Below are 25,310 nucleotides of genomic sequence, written 5' to 3'. Positions count from 1 at the left end.
TGTTCAAATGGGTGTCAAATTCCCCTGTTGTCTAGAATTTTCTGCTACCCCAACACAATGGCACTGGAACAGGTTCAAGAGGACACTGAACAGGCTAATATAGATAACCCAACAAAATCCAAAGACAGAAAAATATTACAAGATCAAGGAGGTTCTTAATTTACAAATTTCATACAGCTACAGTCTCTCACTAGTGATGGGCGATACCAGTTATTTATTAAATTCCAATGCAAATATTTACAGAATTACATACTTATCGGTACTGATACCTTTAAAAAATATAAAGCTTTTGTGATTTCTAAGGAAAAAATGTCATTACTATACCATGGTTGTCTAAAAGTGCTAAAAGTCCTATACCAAAGAACAGTGGTCTCTAAACTCAGTCCTGGAGGGCCGGTGTCCTGTAGAGTTTAGCTCCAACATGCCTCAACACCAGCCTGGATTTTAAATATACCAATTAAGACCTTAATAAGCTGGTTCAGGTGTGTTTGATCAGGGTTGGAGCTAAACTCTGCAGAACAACAGCCCTCCAGGAGTGAGTTTGGTGACCCCTTTTTACATGTATTTATTTGTTTATTTATTATGGTTTCTCTGTAACATATAACATATAAATGAGTCATTAATAATACATGTACATATAATGTTTTTGGGGGGTATTCTCAATGTTTAAACTTTGAGTAAATATACAAATAGTTGTGTAAAAGTATTTCCAAGGTCAAAGTTCACAGTAAAAAGAAGCTGTTCACATGTGGACATCGCAATTTACACATTTACTTTTTTCTTATTAGTTCTTTTAAATATGTCATTAGTTTTACATTGTTTAATGTTCGTGTGAAAGATTTAACTAAAAAAGTCATAATTTATTCATTAAATTCTGATAATTTATTCATTAAATTCTGGCAGAGGTAAGTATTTTGAGATGACACTGATACCAACTAAATTTCATTTATTTAATTAGAGTTATAACCCTTTCACCACTTTATTATAAAATACTAAACCCTCAATACTATGACTGAGGTGACACCCTAGAGTAGGGCACCGGACCCCCAACTACTCCTCGGGCACAAAAGCATTGGCTGCCCACTGCTCCGTGTGTGTGTGTGCACACGGATGGGTTAAATGCAAAGCACAAATTCTGAGTATGGATCACCATACTTGACTACACATCACATTACTTTTCACTTCAACTTCACACAAATTAAATAATAAAAGCATTGGTATTAAATAAACCACTGAGGATCTATTTTATGTGGATCACTCCTCTCAATGTGGCATCAAAATCAAAGTATCAATATTTGATCAGCCCATCCCTAGTTCCCACATGCTCACGTGTGGCCGCTCCACCAGACGTTTGGAAAGCCATTACCTACAGAGCTCCTCCTAGACTTCTTGTTTCCTCGGCGTGACATGTTGTTCCCGTTGCCAAGGTGACCCACAGGTCCTGGTGGACCCCAAGGGGAACGGGGGTGCGCTTGCAGCTTGGGTCGCTAGGTCGATGGAAAAGGGTGAATGAGGAATTAAAGCCTCTTACAGGCACAGTGACCAGGGAGGCTAATCCTCTTTCTGTCAGCTCTGCAACTTCACCTGTATCTAATCCTGACGGGCTTTATCCCAGAGCGCAGGTGAGATCGTTCACTTACACCAGCAGGCATGTCAGCCACCCTCCACCTCATGCACAAGCCATGCAAGCGTCACAGTCTAACCCCTGGCTTACCAACTAACACCCAGACCAGAAGGACTGTTATTTCTGTTATGCATGCATGCATTTTGGAGCATCCCTTGATGCATGCTAGGAGTGGGCAATATGACCAAAATCTTATTTCACTTTCACTTACATTTTACATCAATATAAATAGTTATTTTTGTTATTTTATTTTTGCTATTAAAAAAAGAACAAAGGACCAAATTGCAAACAATGGGACATATACAACAGAGCAAGCGTACAAATTAAATACGTTTTCAGGTGCATTAAAATGATTTAACGTAGTAAGAAATAACTGAAATTGAATTGAAATTATATTGAATAATTAAATGTAAAAATAAATATAAATAGTTCAAACTACAAGTTATTGAGTCAAGAGCATAACTTTTATAAAGATATTTTCTACTTTTCTTTTGTTGTTTGATTAACTTTATTGACACTGATGGCAGCAGGTTTATTAGCAGCTGACTCTTTTAATGTAATACCTGCACATAAGAATTTAAATTCACTGAAAATTATCTTACTTTCAGGCCATCTAAGATGTAGATGAGTTTGTTTCTTCATCGGAACATATTTAGAGAAATTTAGCATTACTGTACATCACTTGTTCACTAATGGATCCTCTGCAGTGAATGGGTGCCGTCAGAAGAAGAGTCCAAACAGCTGATAAAAACATCACAATGAATCAACATGAATCTAGTATATTAATCAACGTCTTGTGAAGAGAAAAACTGTGTTTGTAAGAAACCAATTCATATTTAAGATGTTTAACTAATATTTAGCCTCACTAAACATTGCCATTGAAAATTTAGTTTTATCTGATGATGATCACGAGTGAAATATGCATAGATCAAGCACCATTTATTAGCAAAAACAAACAGTCCAAAACAAATATGTTGATATATTTTTATTTGAGAGGACTTTTTCACAAGAGGAAGTGTTATTTTTGGATTATGGACTCCAATGTAATTATGGATTATGGGCTTGCTAAAAACAATGGTTTAAAGTTAAAACATTTGTTTCAACTTTAACACATAGCTTTTCACTTCACAAGATGTTAATTGATGGACTGGAGTTGTGGGAATTACTTGTGGATTATTAATGATGTTTTTATCAGCTGTTTGGACTCTTATTCTTATGGCACCCATTCACTGCAGAGGATCCACTAGTGAATAAGTGATGTAATGCTAAATTTCTCCAAATCTGTTCTGATGAAGAAACAAACTCATCTATATCTTCAATGGCCTGGGGGGTTTTTAATTTTGGGGTGAAGTATTCCTTTAAGACCTCATGAACGCTCTATTTTCTCATTCACACATATTTGTTTAACAAAATAACATAACGCAGCATCTCTAAGAACACACACTTGAAATCATCACCACAATAATGTCATACCGCCCATACCTAATGCATGCCATGTCTGTGTGCATGTGATGAAAACTGCAGAGAACGTTAGCTTTAGAAGTCTATCCATGCATTGTGGGCTGAAGGAAGGGGAGGCTTCATGCACCTGTGAGGCTCCAAGCAATAGCGAGATGCAGCGGCCCGCTTGTGGAGTGCACTCACTTTTCTCAAAACTGTCTGCAAGGCCGGGGCACATGTTGGAGCCCACGGGCTCGCCCTCCTGGATGGGGGAGTCCTGGTTAAGAGGGGTCAACACTAACTGTTCTGGAGGAGCCCGACAAGGGTTGCCGTAGGACAAAAAAACAACACAAAATATCAAGTCAGTAAAACCATGGAGCAAAACACTCTTAAAATGCTTTTAGGGAAGAGAAATGGTCACTGGTTGATACAAGCAAGAAAGCGTTTTTTTTTTTAAAGATTATCAAGGGGTGCCTGACATGTCAAAAATATATTTGTTTATTATAAAAGCTTATTTGATAAAATATATGATCTTTAGCTTGTTGGCTTCCACTCATCACCTTTAAGTTAATAATGTCTCAAATTACAACACAAAGCAAGTCAATTTTTCTCTGTCTAACATGATAAACCACTCTGTTACATGAAATGAAATAAATTATTTTCCCTTAAAATGTCTCTCAATTCGAAATAATTGTGTTTAAAAATAACTTAAAATAAAATAATGAAAAAAGCTTAATGAGAAAATAAGACAAACTGGATTTATAATAACCTGAGTGAGCAGACTTGCTCTAAAATTTAATTAAATTAAATTAAATTAGTTGAGTTAATATTTATTTTTCTACAATCCTCTTTCCACAGTGCTGATTCTGTACAATGTAGATGACTATAATTTACGAAACATTATTTTAATCAGGTGAGGAATAGCTCCAATGGCTAATGTTTAGTAGTATTTCAAGCAATGAATGATGAAGGCAGTCAGTTACTTCACGTATTCCTTTTGCCTTCATTACCCTAATGTAGTTTTATTCCTTTAATTATTTTAAAAGAATTAGCATCGTTTGGCAAAGCGTTTGTAGAAGCAGAACCCTTAAGCAGCATTTCTAAAGGTACTGGCGTTCTGACAAGAGAAAAATATGAAAAGTATAATGTGTGTTTATTTTATATACAGCTTTATATTTTGATGTAAATACAAAAAATAGACTTATCTGCATTTCATCAGTTTAGTGTGATGTATATGCATATTTATTAACATTTTAAGAAGTCATTAAAATAGATCAGTTTCCTACCATGAGAGATGAGTTTACAGTTGCTGCCCCCATGTGGCCCTTAAAAGTGATGCGCAGAAACACTGAACTGCGGATGACCACAACAGGGCTCTTTGATGAAACCCAACCCAAACTTTACATCAGAGGGATATCTTTTGTCAAATGACTGTTCAAACAGCACACTCTAACCACACCGTGTATTTAGAAGCACTTGATTTGACATGCATGGTTTTTTTTTTTGCTTCTGCTCTAACTTGTACATGAACGTACGGAGAGCAAAGTCAAAGGAAAACATCTATCAGTCTCCGGTTGAGGTAAGCAGAAGTGAGAGGACTTACAATTAGCAAACTGCTTTCTTTTATGGCTTCTGAAAGATAGCCTAATACTTCAATGCATATAATCAATCACACAGCCCACATGCAACTTTACCGAAGGTATCCAACTGACAAGAAATACAAGAGTCACACGTTTCACCGAATTACAAATTAGGTTACCAAGACTATGGCCCTTGCATGCTAATTCCGGAACATGCTGGGTCAGAGCAGGCCAAACAAATGCTCTGAACAAATGCTCAGTGTAATCCACAATGCATATGTGTCAGTCCGTCAAAAATACTTCACCTTCTGTGTCATTACCCCACAAAACCCTGCCGATCTCCCAAACCAACATTCAAATCTCAAGAGCCGTGTACTGTCCTCTACTTGCAATGTACTCTTGGCCCCTTTGCAACCTAACAGGCACTACACTGATGTCTGAAGAATGATATATACATTTTTCCTAAGATTTGTAATAATAATAATAATAATTCTAAGAGCAGAGCACTTAAAAGGCTGCAGTGATGCAGTAAGTGATTTTCTTTCAGTGGATTGCAGTCTTTTGATTTTGAACCTACATTGCATGGATTTAGAAAGCAATGCTTTCTTGCATAAAACAGACCTTATTGCTAAAATCCAAAACAAATTCTTACAAATAGCAAGTGGATCTTTTCAATTTTGCCATATTGCATGCATTTTGAAGCTTACACTACGCTTTCAGTCTATGAGACTTTCAATCACTTGAAATTTTTGTTTCATGCTATTTAATTCAATTTATTCATTTCTTTGCAGGTATTTGTGAAATTTACTTCCAATTTCTAAAAGAAAACTGTTTCAATATTTTTTTTCTCAGTGTATATTCCATGCATTTGAAAGCAATACTCAATTTTGTTTTTGCAAATGAATATTAAGGTGTGTAAGATGTTGATTATAATGATCATGATTATAACCTTTTTAATTTCTGCAATTTCCTTTCTGTTCAAAACCATTTAATCCAGGCATATAAAGTCAAAGTGATTCAATTATTTTAGTGGGCTGAATTCTATTTACACACGCTCACACACACACACACACACACACACACACATATATACATATATATGTTTTTATCATTTGTAATGAAACTGAGTGAGTAAAATTGCTGAGCAATATTAGAAAATTGCAAAAATAAACCTTAAATGTAAATAATAAGCCTGTACCTGCTACATGAGAGCATCTAATTTAAATATTTTCTTATATGTTACGTATGTAAAGTCATTAATAAAAAGGGATATAGTTTAACCAGGGGCACGTGACCTCAACAGGTGAAGCAGACCTGTCTGTGAGCTTAGAAAGTTAGAGCGCTTTAAACAGTCACGTGATGATCTAAATAACCACTAACAGGGAGTTTCTCTCTCAAAGGTCTATGCAGATCTGGATAAGATTTATAGTAACCGCAACACAGTTTATCTCAAAATAACAGCTGACGCTAATTTTTCACCTCCGCTAGCCAGCTGACATCACCCGAGTAACCTATTTGTTTACACAGCGAAAATGACAGGTCACCTACAAAAGACCTGTGTGTGTGTGTATAGATATGTTGTGTGTGTGAGTAAACTATTTAGCAAATAATAATTTACATATAGCGGAACATGTGAATATCCAATTGTACAACATAGCTCAAAAGAAAACAAGCGTAAACAGTCAACATATACGTCGCCCATGTCAGCAGATTATGTCACGCTTAACGTACCTCCCTCGCTGTGGATCTTCTTCGACCGTCTGTTGAAATACATTCTGAACGCATGTGTGGAGCTTCCAGCAGCAGGAGTGAGGTGATAGCATGCTCCAGCTTCAGCTTGGGTATGCGGGCCACAGGCTCAGGGATGCGGTGTTTGATGAAGCCAGCATAGCTCCCGGTGATGGGTCATGCTGAGCCGCGCGCACTGAGTCGGGAACGCGCTTATGCCATCCTGCTGATCCGTCGCATTATTGTTTGTGCAAATGCTCAGGCGAATCCGCGCGCCCTCCGTCATCAGACCCCGCCTGTCCCAAATTGACAGTTTACAGTACGCGTTTGTGTGGTCTGGACTTCAACAGTCTAATTTATTTACTAATATTTGTAAATTGTGATATTATTTGATAAAATTAACTTTTAAAAAAGAAAATACAGAAAAAAACCTACAATAAATTTTAATTTAAAAAAAAACTTTTTTTTTTAATAAAATGTCAAATGTAACTTTATCTTGTGATGAAAAAGCTGTATTTTCAACAGCCATTACTATTAAGCCATTATATATATATTCAAGTTCAACTGGACAGCTTTTATTTCAAAGTCTTTTATAACAAAATAAATGTCTTTACTGTCAGTTGTGATCAATTTACATATATATATACTGTATATCACACACATTTGAATGGAATAGTAGAATTTACTGCATAAAGCACTTTTTTTTCAATGTATGAAAAGCCTATTTGTTTGCTAGAAAGAAATAACAAAACATGCCAATCATTTTATTTTTAGGGAGCAGAGAAGAAAAAATGCAATTTATTTTATTACATAGTAACAGAATACATATTCTTCTGTTTTAGCATCACATTATAACAATACATAGTCATAGTTCAATGATGTTGATTTTTCATCATTAAATATTTAAACTTCATGGCCAAAGATCCCCCACTCGCAGATACACAACAGCTCAAAAGCCATTCTGATGCATTCAGCAATATACACACCCATTTGCTACGCGCATACTTACATTTCACACTTCTTACAGAACATACACACATCCCCACAACATACAGACAAAATAAAGGGATATTTTAGTATACAAGAAAACATAAGCAGACATCTATTGTACATTGAGGAAAAGTGTACCTTGGAAAGAAGCAAGGTACCAATACATTCATGATCATTCATTCAGAAGTCCTACTTCATGCTCTGCCTCACATGGGGAAAGAGCAACACTGCATGAAGGGTACAAAATGGCAATTCAGAGCGTACGGGGCTTTCAGAAAAGGCCATAAGTGAAACCATTGTGTGGTAAAATACTGAGGGAAGGTGAGCAGGGCAGGACATATGTGTGCGGTACAGAGCATGTTATGAGAAAAACTACAAAAACAGCTAAACGTGAAGGGTAAAAGCAGGAAAACATAACAATACATAATCACAATTCAGTATCTTTCATTTCCTTCTTTTATCTTCGCATTGCCCTGGAAGAAGTCTGGCCTATAACAGGCTTGAATGTACTGCCTTGTAGTGCAGCGGCTGATAAGTGCTTTCAAGTGATAATCAATTTCAGCTTTTCATTAAAAAATGTTGAACTATGTGCAGGGGTTTATACGCAGGTACCAATCAAACATGCACTTACTAGCTCATACAATATCATATAATCCGATTGGCACTCCGAAACTTTTGTTCAAATGCAAATGACTTGTTCTCATTAGAAATGTAATGACACTCAAAGTGGAAAGCATATTTAGTCCACAAGGAAAATAATGGCCACACTTAAATTGAGTTCTGTAGTGTATGTGGAGTTGCTCATTGCCATTTTCAATTGTATAAAGATGCAGATGCATTTCAGCGATGGAATTTCCGCGACAAATTCATCTACGTCCAGATGCATCATTCATATCCCATGACTATTCTTATCAAACCCATAAAAATCACACCAAAAACCTGCTTTGATTGAAAACGCATTTAAAAGAACACTGCCCGACATTAAAGAGCATTTACATGGAGGACTCATAGAGCTATAAAAACCGGTGGATTTCTCTGCAAGCGCTTAAAAGTAAAGGTTCCTTTTGAAATAGCGAATGAACCAGTGTACGGTTCTTTCTAGAGCATGTCTTACCATTAAAACTGAAAACACAGACATTCATATATTTACATGTCTTTAAAGAGGTTTAAGAGGTTTATCCCTTTTTTAAAAAAACACCAAACTTAAAGTTCATAAGTGAGATAGAATTAAGGTGCAGTTGCATCAGCTATATTTTGGTGAAATTTCGCAGGCAAAAAAAGATCCAAGGTCTATTGTCAATAGTGTAGTGATGTATGAAGCATAGCTCAGAGAGACATTACTTCCAAACCAAGCTACTTTCTGTTGGTCAATGCAGTGAATGTGTTGCCAATGTGAATCCATTGCAAACTCTACATGAGGAAATTGTTCGCCCTCACACAAAATTCCCGATCACATGGGTACCCATTAAAATAACTGGATTTTGCCCACGAAAATTCGCCAAATAGCACTAAATGTAACCACACCTTCAGTTGAAGCTAACATTCCTAACTCTGTCCAAGTTAGTCACGCCATTTGTTAATATGTCTGCAAAGAATAATGGTGAATGAAAGAAGAGGAAGAGATGAAAACGAAAGGAGTCTAAAAAAATAAAGCTTTGTTAAATCTCTGCATTATAGTCTTTTTCTGCTTTTGGTTCTACCTTTAGCTTGAATACAATGGATCTCAGAGAATGAAAACATTGAAGCACTATGTACAGGTGCCACCGATGGTGGAACAAAAGTCAGTTGTTCAATCTGTTGATTGATAGCTACAGCCTGACATCATTCCTGATGGCTGGACAGAATAGGCTGTCTGCAGATGGGGCAGGTGTTGTTTTCAGATAGCCAGCGGTCAATGCAGTGGATGTGGAACTCGTGGGCGCAGGGCAAGCGGCGCAGCTTGTTGCCCTGAGCGTACTCGTTGATGCAGACGCTGCAAGCGCGGCCCAGCTCGCCCTCCAGGTTGACCTGACCGTAAGTGCGTGTCACCAGATTGTCGATCTGTTCTTTGGTGAGGCCCCTTGGGTGCTCCTCATCTTCATCTTCGTTGAGAAGGAAAAAGTGTGCCAGCCTTAAGATGGGCAACGTCCCATTTTCCACCAAACTATTAGTGTCCCTGCTGCTAGGTCGTGCCTCGGTCCCAGTCCTGCTCACCCGCACCTGTCCTTCCTCATCTTCTGTCACTAAACCTTCTCGTGCCGATTCCACTCTACCATGGGCCACATCGCCCTCACCACTACTAACGTGGTACACCTGGGCTCCGCCAGCAGAAACGGAGTCCTGGTTGGGCGTAGCTGTCTCAGAGTCCGCTTCCGTCTCCATGAGGGAACTGAGCTCACCAAAGCCTGTCATGATCTGGCGCAGGATTGATCTTAGCGCAGTGGAGCTGGGCTCGCCAAGGCCCGTCTCAGAAATGCGTCGCAGCGGTATGCGTATAGTGCTAACATAAGTGCGGATTCCCGCACGCTCCGAGCGCGAGATGGTTCGACGAAAGCCACCACTGTCGCTCTCGAAGGTGACCGTGTTCTCAGCGGCCCGAGCACGAGAGCGAGTGCGACTGGCAATGCTGTCCCTGTCCCGGTTCTCTCCTGGCCTGATGCGCCGTACCTGGAGGTCCAGCATGATCGTAGGGTGGCGCCGCACACCTCCGGCACCTGATACAGGCGTCTCCCCCTCTTCCTCACCAGCCTCCGGAGGATCCGTAGGAGCAGCTGGCTCTACAGCAGCCTCGCCCATCTCCATGGCAACAGCGGTACTTTCAGTGGTCTCCACTGGGGCGTCGCTGCTGCTATGGGTGGGGCTAATGCTGGAGGCAGGGTTTCTGTCCAAGGGGGAGCGGCTACGTCTTGAAGAGCGAGACAAAACCCCACCTGCTCCTGTTGACCTGCGCACGCGGCCACGTGAACGAGTCCTACTGTTTCGTGGCTCACGGGCAGCTGGCTCCACCTGGGGGCTGGACTGATGCAGAGCAGTGGGGCAGTCTAGGCCTTCATTTCCATTCTGCCCTTCCCCTGCATTAACTGAGGAGTTGGTGACCTGTATTTGACCCCTTACAGCATCACCATCCTGCTCTGGAGACTGAAAAGCGAGTGGAGCCTGTGGAGGAGGAGAGCTCGGCAAAGAAGGCAAGTTCCTCAAAAGAGATGTGGGAGGAGCCTGCGAGGTCAGACGTGGCGTTACAGGTGGAGCCGTGCTACTGCGAGTGCGGCGCACTGGGGCCCTCCTTCCCAGGGTGGGCCTGGCCGTAGAGTATGGTGTGGAGGGTTGATTTGAGTAAAGTGCAGAACTTGAGGGGTTATAAGGGGTTGTTGGTGCAGAGACAGATGACACTGGAGGAGGGGGAGGGGGAGGGGGAGGTGGTGGAGGAGGAGGAGGAGGAGGAGGCATTGAAAGATCAGTCGGGTCAGGGATGTCGCTGTGTTCTCCAGGCTCGGGTTGCTCGTGGTTTATGTTGATCTCAAGACTGAAGCGGAACTCGCCGCTGTTGGGGTTGGTGCGGCTGACGGCACGCCATGTTTGGTTTCCACTCTGCCCACTACGCGTGGCATTTCCTGTGCGCCGGAAAGTGTTCAGCCATTCCAACAGGGAGTCTCCATTAGATGTCTCTGAACCTGGCTCGACTGCACCTGGAAAATAAAAATTTTTCATCAACATTATATCTTACCTATAAATATATATATATATATATATATATATATATATATATATATATATATATATATATATATATATATATATATATATATGTAAGAAAACAATTTTCTTTTATTTTTACTTGTTTCTACTTGCACAACCTAATTTGGTTCCTTGACTACTTTCATTCAACAAGATGCATTCAATTGCCTTTTTTCAAAAACATTTCAACAAATTGTACCAGATTACATTAGTTTACGTTCACAAGAATCACATACATGGACTGACAACAACAAAGTTTAAGTTAATTTTGCCCTCTCCATTCTTTTTCAAATAGGGGGTCAGATCATACATGTTTTACTATGGCTACATAAGGCTTTATATCATTACAACCTTAACCCCAAGATTTATGCCCCTGCACTGTTGCTAAAAAATCCAGATGCATCCTGAATTGTTTTGTAATTGCATTGTGACTCTGCCTGCAAGGTGTTCATTGCTCACAAAACCAGCTGATTATTTTAAGTAGAATTATTTGTATAGCTGAGCAACATAATTCAAAACCATCCCTTTATGTCCTTACCGCTACTGCCCTCTGCCTCACTGCTCTGTGGGTGTGTTTCGGGCCGTGGCTGAGATGACACTCGCTCCTTTGCACCATCCAGACGCTGCCTCAGCTCCTCTGCTGTGACTTCACCTGTAATAAACCAAAGACACACCTTATTTAATATCCATCTATTGTTCATGTAAGTAAAAGATTAGGTTTGGAAATTTGTACTCCCTCATGCCTTACATTTTATAATATGCTTTAAATATTTCTCTGTGTATGCGTAAAACTACATGCATCTTTGCATATGGACAGGTTCAGTGTGTTCTCACCAGGTGTTCCCAGTAGATTGCTGTCTCTCATTAGTCTGTATTCCTCCTCACTCAGTTCATTAATGAAGTGATAGTATGCCTCCTCCCGCCGAAGCCGCTCCGCTTGACGATGCCGCTCGTCTCGGCCGCCGGGAGGGTCCATCACCACAGAAACCGCTGCTTACAGACATTACAAGATAGAAAAATCACAAAAATTGCTCAATAGATATTTAAGCAGTCCAGTTACGACTTCATCTCTGTTGTATTCCACTATATGTAGCTTTTCTTTTTCAGGACTTTTCTTATCAACATTAATATTTCAGTTTATAAGGGAATGTGTAAAATTGTGGTCTTGTAACTGGTCACCACATATAGATATGGTGAATATTATCAACTATCAACTGGTTCTGTGGTGGTAAATTATTTTTTTTAAATACAATGACATGTAGATAATTAAAATAAGTATCGAAGAATATGCAAAAAAAAAAAAAAGATTTTGATTAAAAATAACATAAATCACAATATGGGACATGATAGTTTTCTTAAAATATCTCAACTGTCAACGATTCATCTTTTATAAAAAAAGAAGACATACAAATACACACACACACACACACTGCACATATATATGTATATATATATATATATATAAATCTAACAATAATACGTTTACCCATTTGAAATCATGGTCTATATTAATATGCAAACCAGCTCCACATATAAACAATTAAGTTGAGACAGCAAGAAAAGATACTCAAAATATGGTGGATATATGTAAGGAGAGTCTGAAGCATAAACTTATGTCTAAAACATAGCCACCATTAGGAGACAGCACTACAAAATGAACGCCTCAGAAAAGCAACCTGGAAATCCCAGTATGGAATCAAAACGCATTTGACACAGGTCAAAACACACCGAGAGCCAAATGACGCTGACAGTAGAGTCACATTAATTCATATGAATAACACCTCAATCATTTCAAACAGTATTGCTGCTCTGTTATAATACAGCAGGCCACAGACAGCACCGCAGAACAAGTCAGGCACCAAAACTGTACTGTCAGCCTCACAACCAATCAGCATCCGAGAAGCTATGACTGACAGCCAGACTATCCACTCAGCATCGGTTAAAGGAGGGACATGACAAAGAAAAAGTCGGGCTCCATGTCAGTTAGCAACCATCCCAGAGACAATAAAAAGGCTGGGCTAGCACTCTACACAGGATGAAATTCACATCTGAAATTTGTCATTTAACTGTCAACGTTGTCTGTCATCGGGAAAACGCATACCATGCGACGGAGCGAGCTGTCATTTTAAATGCGCAACACCTTTGATGGTGTCGACAGATTGCTGGCAAGCTAACTGTGGGCCAATGAAAGACTTAGATCATTATTTTGACAAGATGAGGAAAACTTGTCACTGACACAAGCATATAACAGAAGATACAAAATTTAATAACACTGTCCAAAATGAGAACCAAATAAAGAAACGAAGATAGTAATAGATATGTAAGTACCTGAAACAGCAGCTGTAATATGGACGAGCTCTCTTTCCTCTCCGCTCTGATTACAGTGTAGCCAAGATGGGACCAGAGGAGCCACACAGACAACTGTCCGGACAACGACCATGTGCGCCAAAACAGTTCCCACAGTAATACACCAATAACAACACTATCATGCCCTTATTACACAGGCACACAAACACACATATTATATAACTATACATACATATACATACAATAATAAAATAATACAGTCTTTACGAATAATAAATAAATAGTAAATACGAATAATATGTCTGGTCATGCGAAGACTATCTTGTCTATTTTAAGGGGGTTTGTTAAAACTCAATGGGCTCAGGGGAGGCAAGAGAAACATGGACTCCTGCTGTTACTTAAAAATGTCGCTGTTGGACAATGTTTTTTTTTTCAGAAAAATTAGTGATTTATACACTTTTTGAATGTAATATTTGTAATATTGTTGCTGTTTTATTTTTGCTCAATGATTTTTTTCTTCTCATCCAATATTTTGGCCTCCTCGGAGAGAATGCCTCTGAGAATATATGAAAAGTTCTCTCTCTAAAACTCAATAGCGCAATATGTATCGATTTTCGACTTGAATTATTATATTTTATAATGTAATAATAATGTTATTAAGGTTAATTTGCTTTTATACATTTCAGTATTTATTATTTGAAAGAATTATATATGTTTTCCGGTGTGTGTTGTGTTTAACACTGATAATGCCTGTTAAAGTCTGTTATTTGAAGAGGGTTAATAAAGGTAAAAAAAAAAAAACACCACAGTAACAGTGACAGGATGGATGACATTTTTGTGAGCAATGAAATGCTTCATTTTGAAAAGAGTTGGGAATATTTATGTATTTAAATTTAAATTTGAAAGCAAAAAAGCATTAGATTTTAATTTTTTATACATATTATATTGATAGTTATTGATAAAATTAGCTTTGCTATTAATTAGCCTATATTTTGTACATTCCTCTATGTATTTTATATATAAATGTTAAAGCGGAAAGGTCATTCAATATTATGGTTAATAAATATTATATCGATAGCAATTGATAAAATAAGCTTATTTTGTTTTATTAGTTATATTTTATTGTTTGAATAATTAAACCAGCTACAGTAAGTTAATTTGTTATTAATTACATTTTTTACAATCCTCTAAGTATTCTATGTCAAAATTCTATAACATTTAAAACTAAAATGCACATAACCATAAAACTGAAAAACAAAGGCGCTCTTCAGTAAAGAGTTAAAATTCACGTGGTGCGCCACAAAGCCCATTCCTCGCCGTCATGTCGATGGTTGCATTCACGACGTTTTGCGACATTACCGTACGTGGACGCTCAACTCTCCCGGGTGAGATACCGGCTGAGCAGCGCAGTTGCACAGAAATATCAAAGAAAGCCACCGATAGTCCAATAACACTCTGCACTTTTTGTCAAATCAGAAGCACACTGCTTCAAACGCCATCTCAGGTGCCTGTAACTGCTCGCGGTAAATGTGGACTCTTTAGTTAAGCTGAAAAGCGACGCGAGGGAAGGCAACTAATTGTCTAAACGGGGCTTGAAGTAAGTTGCCTCCCCAGCGGCGCTTTAAAGAGAAGGAAGCCACAGCCCGGATCCCCAGAATAACGGTGAAAATGGACTATGATTTCAAAGTGAAGCTCACCGGGGAGAGAGAACGAGTCGAGGATCTCTTTGAGTACGAGGGATGTAAAGTTGGACGGGGGACTTATGGCCATGTGTACAAAGCAAAGAGGAAAGATGGGTGAGTTCGCAGGATGGACTTGTGCAGAGATACGAGGCCTGCGCTGCCTTGCGATCTGCTCTCAGAGACCAAAACACACCGTGTGTCGTCCGTCCTCGACCCGGTGTTTCAGAGAGACGCGTATCTTGTCTCCAGAGAGAGTTTGATATGCATTATGCACAGCTCAGTTACAGCGGAGGCTTATTTTGAGGGGATTGTAAATGTACGTCAACAGGCGCGAGTGCTGTTGTGATCGACGAGCTTATACAGGTGTATTGATGCAGATTTAGATTTGCAGCATCATGTGTTTTTTCTTCGTCATTATGGAAACTATATTTACCATTAACAAAAACTACACTTTTTTTTTTTTTTTTTAAAGGCGTCTTTAACCAGTTGTCTAAATTGCTGCTCCAAAATACACAACACTGCATAAAATCAGCATCTTTAGTCTATAAGAAGGCTGTGATGCTGCCCTTATGTGTGAATAGAATACAGCATTATAGCAGCCTTATATAATGCCTTTGTCGTGGCAGAGAATTCTAATTAGTAGTTTCATATTTTATTTAGACTGTTTTATTTCTGTATAATTTGGTAACATTTTGCAATAAGGTCCTATTGTTAATGCATTAACTAACAATGAGCAATAGATTTGTTATGATATTTTTTAATCTTTGTTCATTTTCATTTACTGTTCTTTGTTAATGTTAGCTCACTTTCTTTAATTGTTAGATGCTTTAGAAATATTTTTCATTGTTAGTTCATGTTAACTAATAGAATCTTGCCTATAATTTCATATTTAAACCAGTTACATTTATAGCCTGGATTTTCTGTTGTTGTTCCCTTCCAATGCGTTTGGCACATCAGCTGTATTAATATATCATTATCCTTTGATTCTGGTGTGATTGACGTCGCTTTTGAGATCTTACAGTGGAGATCATGGTCCCCTGCACAGGTTTAGAAGAGGACCTTTTTAGCCTTTTTCAAGTTTCTTTTTTGGGTTTCTTCTTCTCTTCTGCTGCCTTATTGAAGTATCTCTGCAATTGCATTGGTTGCATAAGTGACTTGCATAAGTGGTGTCACTTACCAGTTTATTACAGCAGATATTGAGGATTATGAAAGGTTGTTATAACATCAATACAGCCTTGACATGCCATGCTTCATATTGGTTTGTCAACAATAGCCATCCAAGGAATAAAGGCCAGTGTATAACAAAGCACCTCTTATTCTGTAAAATATATGTATTTGTCGTCATAAAAAAAAGACTACCTTTGTGACGCAGAAATTATTTTCATATACAGATGTTGGGGGGTTGAAATACAGATGGGAAGGAGAATTGAGATGTTTGTTTTATTAGGATTCTGTTGGGGGGAAAAGGGTGTTGAAATTCTTGTGCTCTCAATGTTTTTGGTAACTTGCTGATAGGAATATATTCTCCAAAACTTTCTCACATCAGAGACAAAAACACTATGCTCTTCGTCCACAGAAGGACAAATGATTCTCTTCTAACACAGTGATCAAAGGGCTGAGAATAACAGTATGACAAGTGTAACCTTTCTAGGATTAGATCATTTATAAACACCCAAATTTTTCAGGCTTTCTAATAGACTGTGCCACACATAGTCTGTTGAATTTGTATAGTCCTTTGATTTTTATGGTGCATAAAACGCTGATGAAATCGCTGAATTCGGTCATAAAAATGGAATTTACAGTATAACATGGAATGTCACAGAATTTGGCAGAATTTACCACAAATGATTTTTTTTGTAATCAGATCACATTGTAGCCTAGTGTCTATTAAGCCACAAAAAATGACTTAAAGCAAAAAATTACTTAAAGTAACAAATACAATAATAATACCGTTTTTAAAGACATGGTTTTTTTAAGGAATATCACTCCATCACATCTTTCTGTTCATGTTTCAGTTTGTTGTTGTGCAAGTCTTATGCATTTACTTGATTACCACCACTTTTGAAAAATAAAGATTAGTATTAAATCATAAATCCAGAAAAATTTAAAACGACAAAACAATATGTCTGACGATTTTCATAGGGCCCTATTATCATAATTGAATTCAATTCATTAAACATCCTTTTTGTTTATTAAAATTCTATTATAGCATTTAAAGAATAAAACTGATTTAATGGTGCCTTAAATGTCTAATTCCAGCTGCAGTGTCAGTTAAAACCCTTATTTAATTACTTCTTGCAAAGAAATCAAACCACCATGACTGATAGTTTTACATTTATTGATTAGAAAGTAGAGCTGTGTAGCCCATTCTACATTTTCCTTGTATTAGTGTTTTTTGCTGGGAAAACTGGACTGAAAAATAACCCTCAATGTCTGCAGGACATCGGTGGTCATATTGAGGCAGCTGAAATAGCATTCCTCCCAATTTGCATAGAACTTTATTGTATTTAGTGCTATCACATGGGACTTGTTTTATTTTGTTCGACACTCTAATTAGATTTTTAACTTCTAATGGTTATTTGGTTCTTGTGCAGCTATCTTTATTTCACACCAGTTGCAGACTGTCTTGGTGGAGGTAGAATGGATCTGCTGATGAGTTCCTGTAAGTTGGTTCTGAAGTGCCTGGCATTAAGTGAGACCCCTCAGACAGACCCAAAGCTGCGCTATTAAAGTCCAGACTGCCTGGCAGCCAAAGTCTCACTTGAAGGTCCTAAGCATGTAAAGATGTTTTTGTTCACCTAGAAGCTGATTGTTTATGAGCGGTTTACAGCTAATTTGTTCCCCAGAAACTGGACAGGGCGTTATGAGATTTTATAGGCAGAATTTTTTCGTAGAACTTCATTTCAACATTACCCTCTTGCCTCCTGTTAGTTGTCAGGAGACTTGTGAGCTTTCGAAGGTGTGCTGGTAATTAAACTCAAAATCATCTGCTTAAAATTCTGCCGGGTCTTTCCCAGCGGATTATTTCACTCCATAAGAGGTTTAATATGATCTTTTGGTGTAGATTTAGGGAAATGTATTGTACTGAAGAGTAATTGTGAATGCTGCTCTGTCTGTTTGCAGGAAGGATGATAAAGATTATGCTCTGAAGCAGATTGAAGGCACAGGGATCTCTATGTCTGCCTGCAGAGAGATAGCAGTAAGTATATCAAGCTTTAAACGTGTTCCTGTCAAGAGGATCTTCAAGTAGCTCTGCCACATGCCATCTTGGTTAAACAAGTTCCTGGAAATACATTTATAGCATTTGGAGGATACTTTAGAGAGTTAAAATCTGTTATTAACTCAATGAATTTTTCAGAAAATGTGTCTACTTAATATTATCATGTGATTTAAAGGATTTATTTCAAGGATCATTATTTTTATGATGAGATTTGTTGTTTCAAATCCATATGACTTCAGTATAATCAAAGTGAATGAAAACTAGGACCATCAAGCTCCGACATAATAAAAAAGCACAACTCATAAAAGACATGAAATTTAGTGCATTAGTCATATGGATCACTTTTATGATGTTTTGTGTCCTTTTGAAGCTTCAAAACTCCAGTCCTCATTCATTGTAATTGCATGGAAAAGAGCAACTGGCACATTATTCGAAATTTCTGCTTTTGTCCTCCTTAGTTATAAAGCTTTGGAACAACATTAAAGGTCCCGTTTTTTGTGCTCTTTTGAAGCTTTTATTGTGTTTACAGTGTGCAATATAACATGTGTTCATGTTTCGCATGTAAAAAAACTGTATTTGTCACACAATTCACCTATATGTATACCACTGTGAGTCATAAAAACGGGCTGATGACTTCCTTGAAGTCTATGAAGCCCTTCCTTCAGAAACACGTAACGAGTTGTGATTGTGCCAGCAGGTTCCTGTGTTGTGATTCGACAGCAGCTTAGCGCATGCTGCCCTCCTGGAAATGCGATTGGGCTAGTTTTTTGAAGCAAGTGGGCAGGATTTGTTTTGAAAACCTGGCAATCCTGATCTGAACCATAGACAGTAAAAGAACGCAAGTGCTGCAGATGTACTTCTAATCACAGAACACCTTTACTGACGAGAATGCGCATGAAAATCACACTTAATTTTTTTGCACAGCTCTAACTTCTAGTTAACAAAGCTAAACAGCGTTGCCCTTTGTGTAATAAGTTACAGAAACTGTTAAACGCACCAACAAAAAATAGACTTACCGGTTGTGGTCCATAAACAACGCCTTCTCCAGACAAAGAGGGAACTGCTCCATCTTTCAAGAATAATCTTTGTGCGAATCCGGCATTGAACTGATTGAGATTGAGGAAGCTGGCCTCAGCAAAATGTGCTGCACATAGTTTTACATGTGGATTATAATTTTCAGGAACCGAGTTAAACATAAATTGTAACCATTAATCTCAAAGTACAGTGTCCCTGGGAAGCCCAAACAAAGATGATTGGACTCCGAGATGAAAATAACAGCGTTTCAACGACATGTCGAACACAAACGCAACTCTTCCTCCTTCTTCGTCTGAGCGCAACAAGACCACGCCCCCTTTTTTGTGTATTCATGTGGGCGGAGATTAGTCAAAAAACTGTTTTAGTGACGTCATTACTGCAGGAACTAGAGGGATGTAGTCCAAACGGGTCGTTCGTTATAGGCGAATTCTGTTAAATAAAATCTCTCGCTTGGCATTGAACTTTGAGCTTTAGAATTTTACAGATATTATTTATACACTAACAACACCATTACACACTAACTAACGTTTAAAACATGGGATCACGAAGAACAGGATCTTTAAGAGAGGGTGAATAAACAAATATTTTCTCATTACTGTCCTCTTAATAAGCATACTTCAGGCTGAAGTAATTTTGTGTGCTCTGTAGATGTGTGTCTCAGCATGTGTGTGTTGGTTCTTGTTTGCTCCCTGCAGCTGCTGCGTGAACTGAAGCACCCCAATGTGATCTCACTGCAGAAGGTTTTCCTGTCACATGCAGACCGCAAAGTGTGGCTTCTCTTTGACTACGCTGAACATGACCTCTGGGTAACATACAGTCAAACGCTCATGCACACACACAGAGAAATGTTTGTATACAGTACATATCCTGCTGAGGGTCTACGTGTCTTTGTAGCACATCATCAAGTTCCACAGAGCCTCCAAGGCCAATAAGAAGCCTCTTCAGCTGCCACGTGGGATGGTAAAGTCTTTGCTCTACCAGATCCTGGATGGCATCCACTATTTGCACGCCAACTGGGTCCTGCACAGAGACCTGGTGAGGTTCAGTTTTTTATATAGAACAGTTAATGTCTATCCAGATGTAGCTAATTTGACTTGGCTGATTATTAGAAATCCCACGACAATTTCCAGTAGGTGGCAGCATTTCAAAAGTATATATGTTTTTTTTATATTTTTTGATAAAAATAGATGTCAGGACAGAATTTAACACTGCTGGTGTTGAGCATTGATTTTATGAAATTAGTTTTTGGTATTTTAATTTAAAAAAAATTAAAATATGAGATGAAATAAAAAAAAAATAGAAAAGGGAAAAAGCTAAATCGAAATGACAAATAACAAAATTACTAAAACTAAAAAAAAAAAGGCTAATTCAGAAAAGAAAAATACCTCTACCTAATACTAAAATAACACTGTTGCCAAATGATGCATGAATGAATTCTAAATAAATGTAAAGCAATTCTTGCAAAATATTAATGCTAATTGAACCAAGCTTCATTTGGTATCAGTATTTACTTAAATAAATTTATTTATTTATTTCAAAACACTGTTTCATGGCTATAATGGATTAATCATGCATAATAAGTTTTCAAAATCCTAAAAAGAAGTTTTAGAAAAGAAGTTACAGCATCAGTTATCACACGGAAATTAGAAATAAGAGGAAGTATTACAGCTCTGAACTTTGACTCTTTCGCCACAGAAACCTGCCAACATATTGGTAATGGGAGAAGGTCCTGAAAGAGGACGTGTGAAGATAGGTATGACATAAGCTCCGTTTCCTTTCTCTTGTGACAAAAAGGAGACAGATGTGTGTTTTGATGCACAGTCGTGACCATTTTGAAAATTCTGTCCCATATGTGCAGCTGATATGGGATTTGCCCGACTCTTCAACTCACCACTGAAGCCTTTAGCAGATCTGGATCCTGTAGTTGTAACGTTCTGGTACAGAGCACCGGAGCTGCTGCTGGGAGCCAGGCATTACACCAAAGCCATTGGTGAGATGATTGTGTGTGTGTGTGTGTGTGCGCGCAAATGCACATTTAAAAAGTGTATTCTAGATTTGGGGACTTCCTTTCTTTCTCTTTTTCAGATATCTGGGCGATTGGCTGTATCTTTGCTGAGCTTTTGACCTCAGAGCCCATCTTCCACTGTCGACAGGAAGACATTAAGACCAGTAATCCTTACCATCACGATCAGCTGGACCGGATCTTTAATGTCATGGGCTTTCCAGCAGGTATTCATCATCCACTTGACATTTAAATCTAGTCGATTCAGTGAAGACTGTGAGACCTTTGTTACAGGTCCCTCAATGTCTTTTTAAAGAGTCAAAGGTCATTTGTTGTTTAAATATTTATAAGGTTCTGTGTGTTTACGGATGGGATTATTAACAATTCTGGATGAGGTACTGATTCCTCTTAATAATTATATTTTAAACTGAAGTAACTTTCAGTTTAAATTACTAAAGTTAAAGGGACACTAAGTAGGAATTACTCCCATCTAGTGGTGAAATCGTATTTTGCATTCAAACTAATTTTGCTCTCCAGCGCCTTGCTTTTTCAAATGCGCGTTGCATCTACGGTAGGCGATATGTACCAAAAAGCTTTGACAGGATGTCTTCTAATAGCACTTCGTCGAGTTTTCCTTCAGGTGAACAGGTGTGTTATTTCAAACAAACTGCAACATGACCATAAACAAACGAATGTTACAGTATGAATTACTGACTGTGGAAAACATGAAATATTGTAATTAGTAGTTATGTCTTCTTTATTCGTTATATTTTATGAATAATGTGCATTGTTAGATATAAAAAAAATATTGTAATATAGATTGTAACACTGACTTACCTGTCAAGAAGAAAACTGGCCACTTCAGCATCTCTTTTGAAATCTTTATCCAGCATTAGCTCTTTCCACCTAGAAAAAGCTTCCCCGACATTAACTCTTGTTTTCTGTAATCTACGGTCACGTTTCCTTTTACGTTCTATTTTTGACTGTTTTGGCGACGATGTTTTCTTCTCCTGTGGCGCGGCATATGTATGGTCCATAATAAGAATGCAATCCAGACTTTTAAACTTGCCGGTGCAGTTTCAAGCGCCTCTCACTGCTCTGCACCTGCGTTTCTGGCTCTGACCGAAAACGCGTTGTGGAAACGCGTTGGCTTAGTACTTTTTGTCCCTCTCTGCTATTATAGTTTTGCAAGATGGCGGAACTACATGGAAGCCTCCGTCGACCTACCCGTCCCATGTATATAAAGATAATAAATTCTTCATTTACGAGGATTAGTTTAAACATTGGCATAGGTATTTGTACACCATTGAGGGCATATTTATGAATAAAAATATTGATTTTAGATAATAAAATACCTAAAAAGTTACTTATTGTCCCTTTAAAACAAAACTAAAAAAAAATTATAGCCAAATGGGGGAAGAAATACAATGATGATAATAAAAATGACAAAAACATGAAATTACTAAAAACGTAAGCAAAAATGTAAAAGCTGAAAATATACAAATTAAGGCTAATTTGAAATATTTAAAATACTCAGTATACAAATAATGCTAAAATAACACTGTTGTCAAATGAATATTTATATATGCCATTACAGTTAATAGTTCCCAATGCTTCAGTCAATTGTCCTGATATTCTTTGTAATCTAATTTTCTTCTCAGATAAAGACTGGGAGGACATTAAGAAGATGCCGGAACACTCTACGTTGATGAAAGACTTTAGGAGGAATACGTTAGTTTGACTTCATCTTTGACTGTAAAAATGTCATACTAATCCGAGTTTTCTATTTGATGACATTTGTTCCTCTTGCTGTAGGTACACTAACTGCAGCCTTATAAAATATATGGAGAAACATAAAGTCAAACCTGACAGCAAAGCATTCCACTTGGTAAGTGGGCGAAAAGAATAGCAAATCTCATTTATCCGTTCTCATATATTCAACTGTTAACTTATGAACTCCCTCTCAGCTGCAAAAGCTGCTTACAATGGACCCAATCCGCCGAATCACATCTGAGCAGGCCATGCAAGACTCGTACTTCCTGGAGGAGCCTTTACCCACGTCTGAGTGAGTCATTTTAGAAGCAAAATCAGCTTTCTTCATGAAACGAACAATTATGATTAGGATTTTTGTGTCATTAATGCTTAAATAATTAGTGCTCAGTGCCACAGTGCTCTACCTACATAAGATATTGTTTAGGATACATTTAAAATAGCTCTGTTTTGTTTAGTGTCTTTGCTGGCTGCCAGATTCCTTATCCCAAACGAGAATTCCTGACAGAAGAGGAGCCGGAAGACAAGGCAGATAAAGTAGGAAATGTGTGCTTTCTGCTTTTTGAGTAGCTCTGTGTCAGTTTGAATGTCTCTCTGTCTATTTATTATTATTTATTTTTTTATATATAGTTATTTTAAAAAAAGCATGCATTTAGTCATGCCCCCTGACCCATTTAGAGGCTTTTTCCCACGTTATGAAATTATATGTGATTAATTAGCATATGATGTAGTTGGACATTTTTTATTGAGATTTATGCATTGTAATTTTCTTTCTCTCCTACAACTGCAGAAAAACCAGCAGCAGCAGCAGCAGCAGGGGAACAACCACACCAATGGGGCGGGGCACACAGGTAACCCTGACAACAGCCACGCACAAGGCCCGCCTCTGAAAAAGGTGAGAGTGGTTCCGCCCACTACTACCTCAAGTGGCCTGATCATGACCACAGATTACCAGGTAACACATGTAAACATAAACCTTTGTGATTTATTTGTTGTATTTTACAAACGGGCTTGAAAATGGACCTTCTGTTGTCTATCAGCCACAATAATGGATGAATGTGAATTATTGCTAGAATTTAACTAGTTTTCTATTTTAACTGTATTTTAAACTAATTCATTCCTGTATCCAGCATCTATCTTTCCTGATCCTTCAGAAATCACTCTAATATACTGATTTGCTGCTCAATAAGCATTTCTTATTATTACCATTGTTGATATATATATTTTTTGTGCAGCATTTATCTGAAAAAGGAATCTTTTGTAACAATGTAGAAGGTTTTACTATTAATTTTACTTACTTTTTAATATCAATTATATATATATAAAATGAGATTATCGTGTATATATATAATGTGTATATGTATATCTATAGTGTGTGTGTGTAGCAAAAAGATTAAACCACACTTTCTCTGTGAAATCGAGCAAATTTAAGCAAATATTTCCATTTATTAATTTAGAACATTTAGTCAGTTGTTTGTATTCATGTTTTCTCTGGTGGACTATCATCTCATTTTGGTCCTTATTAGTGGCGATAACCTTTCAGTCCATTTTCCTCCATGATTTCTTTCATCTAGATCCTGGAAGTTTCCATTTACATGCATTCATTTGTGTCTTGAGTGCTTGCTACTGCATGCATGAGCAGCAAAGTGCCACTTAAAGGTCTTAAAAACAGTTAGTCAGACCCCATGAGTTGTTGTTGTCATTTTCTGTAAAGTTCGAATCACGTGTTGCTTCTGAAGCATTCAGAATGCTGTTCTTCTGTGTTCCAGCGCACCAATCCACATGCTGCCTACCAGAACCCAGGACCAAGCACATCATTGCCCCAAAGCAGCATGGGATACTCCTCTACCTCCCAGCAGCCTCCACAGTACTCACACCAGACCCACCGCTACTGAGTCAGGCCACGCCCCCTCTCACAGTGCCCAATAGGGAGAATGTACTTAGGGAGGCGGGTGTGGACCCAAGCCAAACTGCCCCACCCACTGGGCGCTTTGCTGTGCAGCATTTCCACCGGAGGAACAATAACTGTAACCTAACAACACATCACCGTATCATACAGCTAACATTTATCTTCAGCTGACAAAAGGAGAAAGAAAAAAATAATAATAATAGACTGAAACAAATGAAAAAAAAAAGCTGATGAAAAGCAGATATTTGTTCCATAGGTGATAGTTCAAGTCCTCGCTGCAAGTCTGTGATACTTCACACAAAAAAAATA

At 38.1% G+C, this 25,310-nt stretch overlaps 3 protein-coding genes across 6 annotated transcripts in view; 1 reads left to right on the top strand and 2 right to left on the bottom strand.

The window, feature by feature from the left end:
• Positions 1 to 6,635, bottom strand: part of LOC127946236 (phospholipid-transporting ATPase IB) — a 49,328-nt gene extending 42,693 nt beyond the window's left edge. The window contains exons 1-2 of one of the 3 annotated variants that reach the window (XM_052542669.1): positions 6,376 to 6,635; positions 3,269 to 3,370 (exon numbers count right to left, since the gene is read on the bottom strand). In XM_052542669.1, coding sequence (XP_052398629.1) covers positions 3,269 to 3,370; positions 6,376 to 6,418 — 145 coding nt within the window. In that variant the 5' untranslated portion in view covers positions 6,419 to 6,635. Of the gene's footprint in view, positions 1 to 1,366; positions 1,590 to 3,268; positions 3,371 to 6,375 lie in introns of those variants that run through there. The other 2 variants (XM_052542670.1, XM_052542671.1) reach the window with 2 other exon arrangements.
• Positions 6,636 to 7,134: 499 nt separating this feature from the next.
• Positions 7,135 to 13,556, bottom strand: LOC127946408 (E3 ubiquitin-protein ligase RNF6-like). 2 transcript variants are annotated; one of them, XM_052542962.1, is made up of 4 exons: positions 13,405 to 13,556; positions 11,911 to 12,066; positions 11,615 to 11,728; positions 7,135 to 11,027 (listed from the first exon to the last, which is right to left on the bottom strand). In XM_052542962.1, the coding sequence occupies exons 1-4, from the start codon at positions 13,514 to 13,516 to the stop codon at positions 9,184 to 9,186; spliced, it is 2,226 nt and encodes a 741-aa protein (XP_052398922.1). In that variant the 5' UTR covers positions 13,517 to 13,556; the 3' UTR covers positions 7,135 to 9,183. The 2 variants fall into 2 exon arrangements, with proteins under 2 accessions (XP_052398922.1, XP_052398920.1); XM_052542960.1 differs by having other exon boundaries at positions 11,911 to 12,069; positions 13,405 to 13,531.
• Positions 13,557 to 14,712: 1,156 nt separating this feature from the next.
• LOC127946533 (cyclin-dependent kinase 8-like) lies at positions 14,713 to 25,184 on the top strand. The gene is made up of 13 exons (XM_052543166.1): positions 14,713 to 15,179; positions 18,189 to 18,264; positions 20,016 to 20,126; positions 20,215 to 20,355; positions 21,016 to 21,073; positions 21,179 to 21,310; positions 21,406 to 21,549; positions 22,984 to 23,053; positions 23,138 to 23,210; positions 23,290 to 23,387; positions 23,551 to 23,629; positions 23,883 to 24,047; positions 24,862 to 25,184. The coding sequence occupies exons 1-13, from the start codon at positions 15,052 to 15,054 to the stop codon at positions 24,985 to 24,987; spliced, it is 1,401 nt and encodes a 466-aa protein (XP_052399126.1). The 5' UTR covers positions 14,713 to 15,051; the 3' UTR covers positions 24,988 to 25,184.
• Positions 25,185 to 25,310: the final 126 nt, after the last annotated feature.

The sequence above is a fragment of the Carassius gibelio genome, chromosome A24 (genome assembly GCF_023724105.1).
Source record: "Carassius gibelio isolate Cgi1373 ecotype wild population from Czech Republic chromosome A24, carGib1.2-hapl.c, whole genome shotgun sequence".
Lineage (NCBI taxonomy): Eukaryota > Metazoa > Chordata > Actinopteri > Cypriniformes > Cyprinidae > Carassius > Carassius gibelio.
Note: the sequence above shows the minus strand (reverse complement) of the source record. Positions and strands in the feature narration are given on the sequence as shown.

Coding starts and splice junctions, on each gene's coding strand:
- LOC127946408 (XM_052542960.1), bottom strand. CDS start 13,516: ATGGTCGTTGTCCGGACAGTTGTCTGTGTGGCTCCTCTGGTCCCATCT. Junction 11,729..11,910: donor CAATCTACTGGGAACACCTG/GTGAGAACACAC, acceptor GGTTTATTACAG/GTGAAGTCACAGCAGAGGAG. Junction 11,028..11,614: donor TGAGGCAGAGGGCAGTAGCG/GTAAGGACATAA, acceptor TTTATTTTCCAG/GTGCAGTCGAGCCAGGTTCA.
- LOC127946533 (XM_052543166.1), top strand. CDS start 15,052: ATGGACTATGATTTCAAAGTGAAGCTCACCGGGGAGAGAGAACGAGTC. Junction 18,265..20,015: donor CTGCCTGCAGAGAGATAGCA/GTAAGTATATCA, acceptor TGCTCCCTGCAG/CTGCTGCGTGAACTGAAGCA. Junction 20,127..20,214: donor ACGCTGAACATGACCTCTGG/GTAACATACAGT, acceptor GTGTCTTTGTAG/CACATCATCAAGTTCCACAG.